Source organism: Oryza brachyantha, chromosome 7 (genome assembly GCF_000231095.2).
Source record: "Oryza brachyantha chromosome 7, ObraRS2, whole genome shotgun sequence".
Classification (NCBI taxonomy): Eukaryota; Viridiplantae; Streptophyta; class Magnoliopsida; order Poales; family Poaceae; genus Oryza; species Oryza brachyantha.
In genome coordinates, this window is record NC_023169.2 from 9,520,104 (window position 1) to 9,535,011 (window position 14,908).

The following is a 14,908-nucleotide window of genomic DNA, read 5'->3' on the forward strand; positions in this document are numbered from 1 at the left end:
CATTTTGGCTTTTCCGATAGATTTTGCTGCCTTTCCCCACCCAGTCGGACGAAAATGCCCTCCTTTGGATTGAATCAGATCGCAACCTCTCCTTTCCTCAATTTCTCTCTCAGCGACGTGCGACGAGGCGACGAGTGCCATGTCGCTATGGAGATCTCGCCATCGTGCCGTCGCTCCCCACAATGTCGCTTCCTCCGCCCTCTTCCAAGCTGGCCCTCTGTCACGCCTAAAAATTTACACCAATTTTCGAACAATAGCATGCATTAATCTCGGTCCAGGAACCAGCCCGAGTACAGACTATGACAAATTAATACACAGTTCCACGACTTAAAAATAAATAAAAACAATTGTCTATCGAAATGTAGTGGAAAAATAAAACAAACTAAACTATCTAATCTTCAGTTTCAGCTGGCGATGACAGCTCCACACCATAGGCATTCTTGACGGCGAACTGAACCTCACTTCAACCTTCGGATCTGCCTCCTTCTAACAAAGGCTCTGGCACTTTCTCTGATGGGGAAAAATTAAGCAAGGCTGAGTACAAACCACCGTACTCCAGAAGTAACACCTAAGGGAGGAAGAATAATGAATGCAATAGGGTATCAAGGAATAGCCTAAGGTTAAATTGCACAAAGCAGCATTTATTTAGCAAAGCAGTAAATAAAATAGACTGAAATAAAAGTAAAGTAACATACTTGAAAATAACCATTCACTGTTCAACGTTACACCAAGTTGCAACAGGCCCAAACCACTGTCCAGCGTTACACCACACTGCAACAGGGTCAACCCTTTGCCCAACGTTACATCACGTTGCGACAGACCCAAACCACTACCAACATTACAACACGTTGATAGGGTCAAACCAGTTCCAAGTTTATCAAGTTATTAAAATGTTCACTAATCCCAGTGAATCTGTAAGTTCGCCCATAACCGCAGTCACGGCTATTCGAATAGTTTTACTCTGCAGAGGTGTACAACTTTACCCACAAGACACAACTCCACTACACTTGAACGTGCGCCGGTCACCACAATACCACGGAAAGGAAACTGTGATAGGACCCGTCACATAACCCTCCATATTCAATCACACCGCACTTTAGGTTTCACCCCCTCCTTTACACTAAGTCGGGCAGTCCCCTCTTGTGCCTTGGTGAATCCGGAAGCAGCAGAGGCCATCGTTACACCACGATGTCCCATCCATACTCCATCACGCCCACCCTTGCCTTGGTACGTCAAATAGTTCGAAGCCATGCTTCAAATCCCACCTTACCTATTTCGGCATGTGGTTAGTACATGTAAGACTTCCACGATTTCCCGAGAACCGATCCTTAATTGCCATGGGTGTGACTCTCAGAACCATGCACCCATAGCCCACCATAAGCAATATTTTAGTTATATTTAATCCACAACGGGAGATTAATCATGATCACAACCATTAAAGGTCTATCAAGTCTAGCAGTAATTAAATGATAACAGGTGAGCTAGTTGAACGAGTATAAAGGTAATAGCCCAATAGATAAATAAATAAAGTAAAGTAAGTTTGTTTAAAGTAATGCATGTTTGAATGTAAAGTAGAGAATTTTATAAATATAGGTTCAATATGATCAAAGGGTGGTGCCACTTGCCTTGCTCTGAGCCACGAGGAACTTCGGCGACGACTTCGGGTACGATCGGTGCTGCGACGGGGTCAAAACCTACGACAAACAAGGCAAAACAAGCAAAAACAGACTATAAAACTACTGAAACAGAGAAAGAAACTATTTTTAATGGATTCTTGACATTTTCTGGATTTTATGAATCTTGAATGGACTAAAATGGAGACTAGATGAATTAGTTATGAATTTTAGAAGTTTAACTGTGTTTTTAAACTAAACAGAAAACCTTAATGCATTTAACGCGCAATTAATTGGAGGATGACGTCAGCGGGGAGAGAAAGGAGACAAGGCTGAAAGCCTGGGCCCACTTGGCAGTGAGACAGGAGGGGAAGGAGGGGCTGACAGTGGGGACCACTTGGTAGAGAGAGAGGGAGAGGGGGCTGATAGGGCGGGCCCACAGACTAGGTGAGAGAGAGGAGGGGGAGGCTGTTGAGCGAGGCCCACTGGCCAGAGAGGGGTGAGGGGAGTTAGTGAGTGACAGGTGGGGCCCAAATGAGAGAGGAGACAGGGAGTACTGACGGGTGGGCTCCACCCATTAGTGGGGGAAAACAGAGAGAGTGCAGGAGGGGAAGCGCCGACGCTCGGCCGACCGACGCGGCAGGCGATGACGACGGTGGGGCGGCGGTGCGAGTCGGCCATGCACGGCTGGTGACGGTTAGGCGATGGCGTGGAGGTGGAGACCGGTGGCGACGGCCGGCGGCAGGGAGTGGCGTTTAGCTGAAGCAGAGGAGGGGAGCGACGGTGTAGCGGCGAGGCGACCGAAGCCGATGGCTCGGTGACGACGCACGGGAGCGGCAGCGCACAATGGTGGGCCGAGGGGGGAAAGAGGGAGGAGTAAGGGATGCAGCGACGACAGCCGAGGAGGTGGCATCATCGGCGTGGTGGAGGCCGGAGAGGAGGAAGGAGAGGGGAGAGACGACACGAGGACAGTACACGACGGCGGCGGCGACGGTGCACGACGAGCGCCGGCGGGCTCGTGCATAGGCGGCGGTGGCTTGAGGATGGCAGGGGGAGGTTGATGGCGGCCAGAGGGGTGACGACGGCGACCGAAGCGTGTGAATGCACGGCGGCGGTATCGGCATGGCTGCGGCACCGGCGAGGAGGGGAAAGAAGGAGGAGTGTGACGCGAGCGCTTACCGACGGCGACGAGGGTGTTGGTGCGTCGGCGAGGTGGAGGCGGTGATGATGACGACGCCCGACGGTCGCGGGGAACGACGGACAGTGGTGAGGGCGCAAGGACAACGGTGCACGGGCGACGAGGGTGGCAAGGAGGAGGAGCGACGAGGGCGGCGCTCCACGGCGGCAATCAGTGACGTCCCGAGGCGGCGCGTCGATGCTCGAGCGACGGCGGCGAAAGGGTAGCAGCGTAGCGATGACGGCGAAAGGGAGTGAGCGGCGCGGCCGGGGTGAATTTTATAGGGCGAGGAGGGCGCGGCGGTGGCGCGCGAAGGGCGAGGGTTGTTAGCCGCGGCGGCACGTGGATGGCGGCCGGTGGTTAGTGGCGGCGCGACTATTGTGAGCGCGCGGATAGGGCGGCAGCGCCCGGGTAGCTCCTGGTGGTTGCGCGACACTGCGTGGATGCGGCGGGTATGCGAGCGAGCGCGAGGGCGGCGACGCTACTGCAACGCGGCGACCAAGCACGGGCGTGAGGCGCACGCACCGTACGGCATGGCAGGGCGTTCTCGGTGCAACGCGACGGTGAGGGAGGCGCGAAGGAGGCAAGCGGCAGCGGCGCACAGCTGCTGCAGCGGTGAGGTGTGGCAGCGGCACTAGCGCGACGGCGGCACGGGACGGGACGCCACGACGGCGCGCTGGTCGGGCGCATGGGGACAACGGCAAGGCGCGACGGCCCGATGACGCACGACCGCAGCGGCAAGGGCACGACAGACGGCGAGGTGGCGCGCGGCGCAGGTGCAGCAGAGCGGGCAAGGGGAGGACGGGGACGACCCCGACAGGTGGGGGCCACCTATCGGTGTCCTGAGGCGGAGGGAGGTGGCCTCGACTTGGCATGCGCGGGGTGGCAGCGGGCCGTGGCTCGGCCCACGCGCGGGAGAGAGAGGAGGGGCCGAAGAGAGAGAGGCGGAGGCGAGCAGAGCGACCCGCGGCTGACAGGCCAGCCCAGTGGAAGGGAAGGAGAGAGGAGTGGACAAGGGAGACGATGGGGACTTTGAGCGCGTTGGTTGTCGCGGCTCGGGGAATTTGCAAACAAAACATGCATTCGCACGACAGAACTGAAACGTGCACGAATCAGAAATTCGCACGACGAATCTGATCCGAAACACGAACCTGTGCACTGTTAGCGGAACAACAAGATTTAACAACCCATTAAATCAAGATTTAACGACTCGCTAAACTAGAAACTAAACAACTTTAACGTTAAACCAATCTACGTGTACGGAATTAAACTCCACACTGGAAATCAATCTCACGTTAGCTAATTTGATTAGAAAATCTAAGCCATTATACGGTAGATGAATTTAGATTGATTCATAAGATTAAAACATATGCGAACCTGAGATTCGATGGAGAGCTTACGACGGATTGCTGCTGCTTGCTTGCTGTTTCGGCAAGAACAGAACAGGGACGTGCAGCAGCAGAAGATCGGCGGCAAGGACGACCAGCGAGGCTGCAACAGAGGGCTCGGCCAATGGCTGCTGTTGCTTGCTGTTTGGCAGGGATGAACCTCGATGAAGTGACCTGAGAGGACGACCAGCAGAGGATCAGCGGCAAGGAGGGTGGGGGCTGATCGGCAAGGGAGGCGACTCGGCAGGGAGACGGCGTCAACTGAGCAGAGAGACGGCGTGGGCGCAGTACGGCTGAAAATAAAAGGAAAAGTCAGGACTTGGGGATCTATTTATAGGAGAAAAGCTAGAGATAAATTTAGGAATCCATCTCCTATAAAAAAGAAATAGATAAAGTTTTAAAGGAATAAGAAATAGAGTCCTAATTAATTGAAATTGATTTTTTTCTTGGTGGAGATAGAGATGGGGCTGTTTGTTTGGTCGTGGGGGAGGGAGTTGGGCTGTCTCACGGCTTGGAGGGGAAGAGGAGATGGTACAGGGAGGAAAGAGTTCGGCCAGGAAGGAAAACAAAGGAAAAGAGAAAAAGAAAAGGGAAAAAGGGAGAAAGAAAGTAGGAAAAAGGAAAAAAAGTTGAAGAAAAAAATAAATTGCCTCTAGTTTTGCTGATTTTTATTAAGTTTATTTAAGCAAATTTTATCGACTGCAATTTAAATATAAATCTTATTAATAATTTAAAACGCTTTCGGGACATTTTAGAACATTCTGAAATGTTTCGAGTTAAATTAAATTAAATTACACAAGGGTTTTTTTCCTTGAACTTTAATTAAACAATTTATTGTTAATATATTATTTAATTATTTTTAGCCTTAGGTAAAACTTAGGGCTTGACACCCTCGCCGTCGCCCCGGCGTTTGCCCCCGACTCGGCCATCGCCCCCATCGGCCCCGACTCGACTGCCGCCTCGCCGCCGACGTCCCCATTGCCCCCGCCTCAGTGCCGCCGCCTCGCCGCCGACAGCCCCATCGGCCCCGCCTCGGTCCCGCCCCTTGTCCTCGATGGCCCCGTCGCTCCCGCGTGGTTGCCCTCGCATCGGTGCCGACGCCTGGAGACCGCCGACGTCCCCGTCGCCCCCACGTCGGTGCCGCCTCCTGGCAGGGAGACGGCAGTGACGGTGACACCAGCGCGGTCGGTGGCGTCGTTCTACTCGTCGGCGAAACTGAGGACGATGCGGCCGACGAAGGTGGTGTCCGTGGCTAGCATCCGGCGTTGTTTCAAATTCGTTGCTTTGCTTCGAATTTTCTACGACATTCATGTCGTCGTTGTTTGTCCGTGCTTGGTGTAATGGTGCTACTGCTTGGTTTGCTGTGATGTGAAATGGAACAAATGCTTGGTTTGCTTGGTTTGATGTCGTTCGTCCGTGCTTTTGTCATGTGCGATGCTGTGGTTTTCTTCCTTTGTTGTTTTGCTGTCTTGTTGTTGGGAGATTTGTCCCTTCTCCTCTCACAGCGACGAAGAAGGTAGAGCAGAGCGGCGGCTACGAGAGCTTCTCTGATGGTTTTTCATCAGCCAGTGGGGGCATTTTTGTCCGTTCGGATGAGAAAACCCCGCGAAAATGCCCGGATTGGAGAAAATGGCAAACAAATTGTGTGCAACAATTCGGAGTGGTATTTTAAACGTGGAGTGCCATTTGGACGGACGCCGGAGTGGCATAATTTCCAATTTCTCGGCTCACATAGACGAGACGATCCGTCTCATCCCCGCCGCCCCCAAATCGCCAAATGGACGCCGCGGCGCCCGCGCCACCGCCGTTCGCCGTGCGCCTCGTCTCCGGCGGCGGGTCCTCGCCGGAGCTCGCGCTCCTCCTGCGCTCCCTCGCCGCCGCGCGCGTCGTCGCCCTCGACGCGGAGTGGAAGCCGCGCCGCCGCGGCCCCGGCGATGGCCCCTCGCCGTCGGCTCCTCCTCCCCCGCCGCCGCAGTTCCCCACGGTCACGCTCCTTCAGGTGGCGTGCCGCGGCGATGGGGAAGGCGCAGCCGCCGAGGTGTTCGTCGTCGACCTCCTCGCCGTGCCGCTCGCCGATTTGCGGGAGCCGCTGCGGGAGCTGTTTGAGAGGCCTGAGGTGCTGAAGCTGGGGTTCCGGTTCAAGCAGGACCTCGTGTACCTCTCGGCCACCTTCGCTGCTGCCCTCGGCTGCGGCGCCGGATTCGAGAGAGTAAGTGCATATTGATCGAATTGGAGGCTATTGTTTAGGAAACCAAGTAGTAGAAGCTTCAATTCTGCACAATTATCCTCGTTTTCCTTATTAAACATTGTTTGATTACTCTCATCTGGTTCTAGCAGTGATTAAAAAGCTTTGCTGCATTTATCTTCGTAGGTGGAGCCTTTCTTGGATGTCACCAACGTTTATTACTATCTAAAAGAACATGACATACAAAAGAGGCTTCCAAGGGAGACCAAGAGTTTGGCAACAATTTGTGAGGAACTGCTGAGTGTTTCTTTATCAAAGGTTCGTTTTAGATGGTAATGGCTTTCATTTGTGAACTTCTTTATTTGTCGGACATTCACTGGTGACCTTTAAGTACTATCGGATCAATTCTTTTGGAAATATTACATTTTACTAGATAGCATTCACAGACTTGTATAATTCTAAGCTAGCTGGCATTAGGATACCCAGAGAGGATAAAAACTAGTTTTTTTTTGTTTATCAAAATAAGTTTCTATGTACTGTTCAATTCAGTCCAAATCTAAATCAAATTTTCTAGTTGCTTACAATTTAATACAAGGTCCATCTAATACAGTTGCATTGCACTTACCTTGAAGGTTAAGAACTAGTGAGTATGAAACTGGGTGACAACACAGAAGAATATGGCTCTCTGCCCCTATAATGGATTCAATAATTACCAGAAGACACAACTGGTAGAGCTTAGGGACATATTAATTCAATGCACCTTTTTTTTTCAAATAAGGTGTAATTTGTGCAAACTGTAGGAGTAACTGCATTTGATAACTTAGCCACACAGTCACAAATATTTGTCATTTTCGATACATTTCCAATCAAGCTTTTAAAAACTTTGTCCTTTGTTTGCACCTATTCTATGCCTCTGAAATGTATTGGTTATATTGTGTGCTTAAGGAAATGTATTATTGAATTGCAAGTGATTATGTGATTGTTAACTTATTTTTTCTGCTAGGAACTTCAATGCAGTGATTGGTCATGCCGTCCCTTAAGCGAAGGTCAAATACAATATGCTGCATCTGATGCCTACTATCTACTCGACATATTTGATCTATTCCATCAAAAAATCAGAACTGAAGGTACATCTCACGCTTAACTCAACCTGTTTAATCATGGGATTGGAGCATGCGGCTGCTCCACATCCTCTGAATTTTTGGTGCCTGGAAATCTTTGCACCACAACTGCTTGACCAACGATGTTGAACCAGTTGATGCGGGCCATGCGTGCAGCAATACATCTTTATCACCTGCTCTTTGGTTTCATATGTGAGTGATGATTTCATCATGTGACATGCTCATGATGATGCATCTATTCATGACATGTGAGATAAATCACAATGTTTCTTTTTGATAATATGTTGTATGTTTTCTTCATCACTCAAGCTGTTGTGTTTTTGAGTGCATGTGCTAACATTGACTGCTTGGTGCCTACTGCTTAGCAGTTTTTGGAGTATAACTAGAGCTCATTTAATTCTTCGCCACATTATTATTAAATTTGTATTGGCAAACATTATTGCCAAAATACCTTTCTATTCAAGTAATTTATCACCACACAACAGAGGTGACACCTTGTCCACAATCATTGTGAGATTGGGAACTTGCTTGACCATCTAATTGGTTATCATATTGAAGTCATGGTATTGTTCAATCAAATATATCTAATGACTAGCGTTTGGTACTACAACTTAATGCTTAAATATCTTCCATATCTCCTTAACGCCTGTGAAGTTGATGGACATATGATGGTGTTTTTAGGTGTTTATCCTGTCTAGTCCTGTTAGAATGGATAATGTGTCTTTTAAACTCTATTCATCTCTTTAATGAATGGGCAGAGCGTCTGTTATACATTTGAATAAATGGGTTGATCGTCATAGAGCTCATTAGGCAAGAATGAATAATTATGCCCCATCCCCCATGACAGTTTTGTTTAATTTCATAATTCATTGTTCTGCTGACAAGTCATTGACTAACCTTTTTTTCAGTTTTCACTCAGAGCATGTTGGCTCTTTTAGCCCTTGGCTAGTTTTTTTAAGGAGGGACGGGCAAATTGACCCTCCTCCAAAGCAAGCATTTTTGTCCAATTAGCAAGGAATCAAACATGCCATAACTTAATTCTACTAATTAGCATTTGCAAGAACATATAACAAAACAAGTACCTCCAATTAACATTGCTAACATAGGTGGTCGTCTTTCTGCTTTTTTACAAGAATAAGCGAAACAACTTATAAAAAATAGTTTATCGTTAAAATTTTTATATACCTGTTCTTAGCGAGCTAAAAGCAAAGGATGTAAATAAACTACGATAAAAAAAATCCCAAAACCAACTCTAAATTTATGTTTTAATATTCAAATTTTGGCTTATAAACATAAGCATAAGTGAAAAGATGAGGCGCATAGTAACATTGTACATTAGCTGATTGATTGAATACACTGTTCCATGGAGTTAACAGTATTTCAAAATATTTCAGCATAGATCAACACAGTTTCCTACTCTACCTCTGGCTAATGCAGTAGATGGACATGGATAGAATAGTTTAAAAGATACCCACAATCATATATACCAACAATATAATAAATGAATATACTAGTCAGTAACAAGTACTGTGTCCAATCAGGGTTTAGTTAATTGAGTACGATGACAAAAGAAGCCTTCCCAGTAACAAGAATTAGCAATATTATTCTAGTTTTCCCAGATCCAGCTCCCAAAATTGAGCTGTCTGTGGTTTGCAATTTTTTTTTTTTTTTGATTTTGGAGTTGTCTTAAACATTAGTTCATTGTGGTATATGGAAGATGGACAAAAGGCTGGTGGTTGAGTGGAGGGGAACTTGGGAGAAAATAATGTCACAGACTGGGTAGGATGTCTCTGAATGTGATGGTGTTCTGCAGTTTTATGAGCTATGTATCCCTTCAAACTTAGCATGTACACTCAGAGCACTTACAGTGAAGAAGATATGAGATGGATGCTAAGAAGCTGCTGCCATCGCAAACAACTGTCTGATCAGTTAAGATGCCTATAATGTGGTCACAGCTCAAGCCTGTAGCCATGCAGTAGAGATTTAGAGAAGCAGATACATGGAGGATTGGAGATGATGTTTCCCTGCACATGCACAAAAAAAAAGAACTCTGGACAAGAGGCTTCCCATCTGGTTGCACGCACACATATTCACTGCTCAGAAACTTCCACATCGGTTCTGGTGCAGAGATTCATGTAGCCAACACTCCACTGGCCAGTCTTCATTTGCCAAACATGTAGCTAGGCTGGCAGCTGGCTTAGTATGGTTAGCAATACAGTAGAGTTGTAGATGGGAAGTATGTGAAGGGTGTGGGTTGTTTCTGTTGTTCCTTTTCTCTAATTCATTTATCTCTACGGTTCTCTTTGTACTATACAGCTACCCCTAACATCCACTCGACCACTTTCCCAATAGTAGCATAAGGGTGAAGTGAGCATGCACATTTGTAGTGAGTGTGAGAGAATGTCTCTACACTGCAAATATGCATGTGCATGTCTGCATGCAATGCAACAAAGGTTTGAAATTTGTGGGTGACACACCTCTTTGTGTGCATGTTATTTCCAGAAGTTACGACATTCTTCTTTTTCTTTTTTATTGTTTTTGAAATATTTATGATTTGAGAACATGGGAGCTATGGAAGTGTGAATGAGTTCGTTGCTAATGAATCGTCTGGTCTGTCTTTTTCTAAAATTATCAACTAATATTGCAGGGAAGTGTTTGCCTACAGATGAGCTAACATCAGATGGCCATTGCCCCCCAAGGGACACAGAATGTTCTTCATCTGGAGATGACATTTGCTTTGATGGCTATTTTACATCCATTGTGGCGAAGCATGGTGAGAACATTTTGCTGACAGAATCAGATACAAAACCACGTTCCTCAAGACGAAAAGAAAAACAAAAACTTGCTATAAATGCCAAATGCAAAGAGAAGTTTGAAGGCAGTACTGAATGGCAGGGTCCTCCTCCGTGGGATCCTTCTGCTGGTGGAGATGGCTGTCCAAAATTTTTGTGTGATGTGATGGTAACAGTTTCTCTTATCCCTTTACCTTCAACAGTGCATTTTATGATTTTATCCAGACACCATTTCATGAGATGAACTTGTAACGGATCATGATTATCTCTATACAAAATAGCTTAGTTATGTTCCCTGTTTGCAAATGCTGCAAGGTTTGATATGAAGAAAATTTGGACAGATTGAGGGTTTAGCTAAGCACTTGAGATGTGTTGGAATAGATGCTGCTACTCCATCCTCAAGGAAACCTGAACCAAGGTGGTCTTTTAAAAAATATTGTGACATTATTATTTTCTCTGTGAATTGCCATTTTTTGTGTTATCATTATGTGCTTATCTTTATCATGTAGGGAACTGTTAAATCAAACCTATAAGGAAAGAAGAGTATTACTTACAAGAGATGTCAAGCTCTTGAAGTATCAATATTTGGCAAGTAACCAGGTATATAGAGTGAAGAGCCTACTCAAACATGATCAATTGGCTGAGGTATGCACATCTTTTCTACTCTTCTGTCTTCAGTTGTATTGATCTGCAAAAACTTTTTAAAGTTACTGTAGAAAACTAAAAGCTTTAGGGCCCAATCGTATTGATTATACAGCAAATTTAATCAGCAAAGAATTAGGAATATTTGACTTCAGTTCTCTTTCTTTTGTGTGTATGACAATGACTCAAGACCAAGTAAACTTAGATTTCTGGTTGGAACTGATAGTGTCAGCCAAATTACCAAAGATAAACTTTTCTACATTATCAAGCAGCCACTTTGACAGTTTTGTCCAGAACTTTGTGTAATAATGTTACATTACGTGAATTAACATTTTTTAAGTAAACTATGTGCATTACATTGACTGAAATCTTACACCCATACTGGGGATACATCATCCATTAAGTTTCCAGACCAAAATCTCACAAATTATATGTTTTGTGCTTATGTGTGTGTGTGTGCGCGAGAGAGAGAGAGAGAGAGAGAGAGAGAGAGAGGAGGAGGAGAAAGGAAAGAATTCACTTACCATCTAGTTTTTTTGTTTCTAGCACCCCATAGGAAAGCTTAGTTATAGAGCACATATCTCCAAGATCCAAGCATGCTTGGTTTTGAAGCTCATTGATTGGCTTGTTAACTACTTAAAATACTTGTCACAGGTGATTGATACTTTCCAGTTAAAGATATCTGAGGATAAGCTTATGTCGAGATGTACAAAGTGCAATGGAAGATTCATCCAAAAACCGCTCACACTCGATGAGGCTATTGAAGCCTCAAAAGGTTTTCAGATTATTCCCTCCTGCCTCTTTAACCGAAACTTGGAGTTCTGGAAGTGCACCGACTGCAACCAGCTCTACTGGGAGGTACTTATCCTTTTTTTTGTTTGAGTTGTTTCCCAAACTATTGCTTATTCTCTCATGTATCTAACTAATTTGGGCATTTACAGGGTACTCAATACCACAATGCCGTCCAGAAGTTTTTGTCAGTATGCAACATTAGCGACTGAGATGCGCAATACTAATATACTATTACCGTAAGCTTGTCTTAAATTTGGGATTTAGTTGCCCACGATGGAGATTTTTCATTCTATCGGTTTGTCATTCATCATTTCTTTTTCTTTTTCACTGCCCCTCTGCTGTTGTAAATAGCCAATCACTTTTTCCATTCCCGGGGTGATCCAAAACTATTTTCAAGTGTGTTTGCCCGTTAATTTGATTCTCGTGTTCAAATAATAAAGGTGTGGCCCCCTCAGCCACCTGGGATCGAAGTCCTACTGAACTCCCCACGAATTTTTAGGAAGACAGCAAAAGAATAATACAAGGCTGAGATCAAAATTCCTACTATCCGTTTTAAATTGTACTGCTTACTTAACAATACAATTTTACTTGGGAAATTCCATATGTTGCCTATCTTAGTGGCTCCATACCCAGCCGCTTTAGCAATCCATTATATGTTCCTTTGTTTTTCCTATCCTCTGCATCCAAGGTGGTTTGCTGGAAAAATATCGTTGGATTGACATTTGAATATCCTTTCCTACGTAAGCTTGGTCACACCTTATATTTTGGACAGTATGTTGGATAGTAGAGGAGGAAGAGAATACTGCGAATACTGGATCAATTGTATTGAGCCTTAGAGGCTGGTATATATAGGAGTAAATGTGGGAAGAGATAAGAAAAGATTACAGATATAGAAAGAGTCCACATCAATCAATCCTATCCTAATATAACTCTAACTACCACATCTCTAATATCCCTCTGTAGTCCAAGCGTGAGCAATGCGGACACTTGGACTGGAGAAAAAGCCGACAAGAGTGCTCAATGTGGATGAAAGCCCTTTGTGCCGTTGTCGATGTAGCCAAAGTAATGGGTGCGAGAGAGCCGTGGTCGATGAAGGCGTGTGTAGAGTAGCCATGGTCGATGTAGCCAAAGTCGGGAAGCTGATGGTGAGGTAGCCGAGCCGCAGGGTGCGCTGGGGCGCCGTAGAGTGGTCGTGGACTCACGGGATGGAGTCGTGGACCAAGGTGCGTGAGGATGCATAGAAGACGACGACGGTGACACAATTGCAGAGGTCATTAAGGAAGATGACATCAAAGAGCCGATGTAATCAAACCGTGAAGGACGAGACATCACGTTGGGTTTGCCAGACCTGGGGACAACTCGAGAAGAATGCCCACAACGGTGTTACTAATACCGCGCAGGCTAAGTAGGGGACCACCATGAATCATATGCCAATGTTGAAGGAGACTAGCAGAGAAGCCCTCCGGGATGGTCGCGGCGCGAGAACGGCGTAGAGGGGGGATTGCCGAAGCAGCACGCAGTTGCCGGAGAAGAGCGAAGTGTAGTCGAGGAAGATACGATGATATTAGCGATGAGGCATGGTGGACGAAGACGATGAAAAAGGAGCGGGACCAACAGCCTGGAGGAGCAACGTCGGTAGCCATGCATGTAGGATGGGCTAACTATCAGCCTAGGATGGCGACGATAGTAGCCTGGAGATGCGGCGGTGATGCTCGAAGAAGATCCTGAGTGGCTGACGATGACCAGTGCGGACGACGAGGATGTCGATGCGCGAACGGCGATGAAGACGACAAGAGCGACAAACCTGAGGTCTGAAAGGACAACACAACTGTAGCTTCATGTTGATGCAGCGACGAGAAGTCCACGGGTAATGTAGTCATGCTGAGGAGGACGTCTCTCAGCACTACAACAACCAGTGGATGTGTAGACCACAGGCAGTGGCGCTACGACCGAGAGGGGAGACATAGCGGCAACCTGAAGCTTTATGGCGGAGACGCGTAGTCGAAGACGATCGGCGCCAAGTTGTCGTTGTAGCCGGGTGCTTGAACGGGTGATCAGTCTGTCGATGCGCGGAGTAGGATGATGTAGTTGAAGCCAATATCGAAGACGTGCAGATGTCGACGAGGCGGTGGGCGACGCAAACCTGATTGGGAAATAAAAAAAAACCAATCGAGTCATCGGCGACGCGGCTCTGCCTGTACACCGTGTTCAGGACCTCTCCACCTCGAGGCAGCACCCCTGGTCAGCAGCAACTCCCAGTAGATGTCCATAGATGACGTACTGCCCCGGAATGCGCTTGGTGCAGGCGTGGCTGGTGTACTCCACCACGGACACGCCGTGCGGGCGGAGCAGCGCGGAGGCGCGCTCCATGGCGTGCTGCTGCTCGGCCGCATCGGTCTTGTCGGACTTGATGGAGAGGAGCACGTTCTTGCGGCGCACGAACCTGAACTGCGGCACCGCGTTGTGGAACCACATCACACGGAGCACGTCGTCGACGCGGTACCAATTCAGCCCGGCGTAGGTGGTGATCACCAGCTCGTACTCGCGGCCGACCTCCAGCGGGCGAGGTCCACGAGGTGGCTGGCGTCGCCGGACGCGGCGCCATTCTCGTCCACGGAGAAAAAGAACGGAACGACGGTGACGAAAACAAAAAAAACGGGTGGCCGCCCCCGAGAGATTAGATCGCTCCCGGGGGCGACGGTGGCGGAAGCGTGAGCGGCTACTCTAGATCGATCGCGGGATAGTAGAGGAGGAAGAGAATACTATGAATATTGGATCTATTGTATTAAGCTTCAGGGGACCGGTATATATAGAAATACATGAGAAAATAGATAAAGAAGAATTACAGATATAGAAAGAGTCCACATCAATCAATTCTATTCTAATATGACTCTAACTGCCATATCTCTAATACAATATGAGACGGCTGTAGCTGTTATTATGCTTGTGTCCGTTGGCACGGTACGTCACAACCAACGGGCAAGGCATATATTATTACCTTCAATGCTTTTAGCGTGCAAGGAGAAGACGCTCATCAAAAGATTCAGGGGCTATCTCCTCTCAGTCAAGCTGCGTGGTTCATTCTCTCTTCCAGAAGCATTCACTTTGTCACTACTGGAACAAAAAATCTTGTGACATTTCACAGTTTTAAACCAACGGTTCAGCGACAATGCGCTGACACAAAAGTGAACGGATTTT

At 47.1% G+C, this 14,908-nt stretch overlaps 1 protein-coding gene across 1 annotated transcript; it reads left to right on the top strand.

The window, feature by feature from the left end:
* The first annotated feature begins 5,890 nt into the window (after positions 1-5,890).
* Positions 5,891-12,352, top strand: LOC102706212 (exonuclease mut-7 homolog). The gene is made up of 8 exons (XM_006658462.3): positions 5,891-6,387; positions 6,550-6,681; positions 7,367-7,490; positions 10,132-10,445; positions 10,618-10,694; positions 10,786-10,921; positions 11,573-11,776; positions 11,860-12,352. The coding sequence occupies exons 1-8, from the start codon at positions 5,956-5,958 to the stop codon at positions 11,917-11,919; spliced, it is 1,479 nt and encodes a 492-aa protein (XP_006658525.2). The 5' UTR covers positions 5,891-5,955; the 3' UTR covers positions 11,920-12,352.
* The last annotated feature ends 2,556 nt before the right edge of the window (positions 12,353-14,908 follow it).

Coding starts and splice junctions, on each gene's coding strand:
- LOC102706212 (XM_006658462.3), top strand. CDS start 5,956: ATGGACGCCGCGGCGCCCGCGCCACCGCCGTTCGCCGTGCGCCTCGTC. Junction 6,388..6,549: donor GCGGCGCCGGATTCGAGAGA/GTAAGTGCATAT, acceptor TTATCTTCGTAG/GTGGAGCCTTTCTTGGATGT. Junction 7,491..10,131: donor TCAAAAAATCAGAACTGAAG/GTACATCTCACG, acceptor CTAATATTGCAG/GGAAGTGTTTGCCTACAGAT.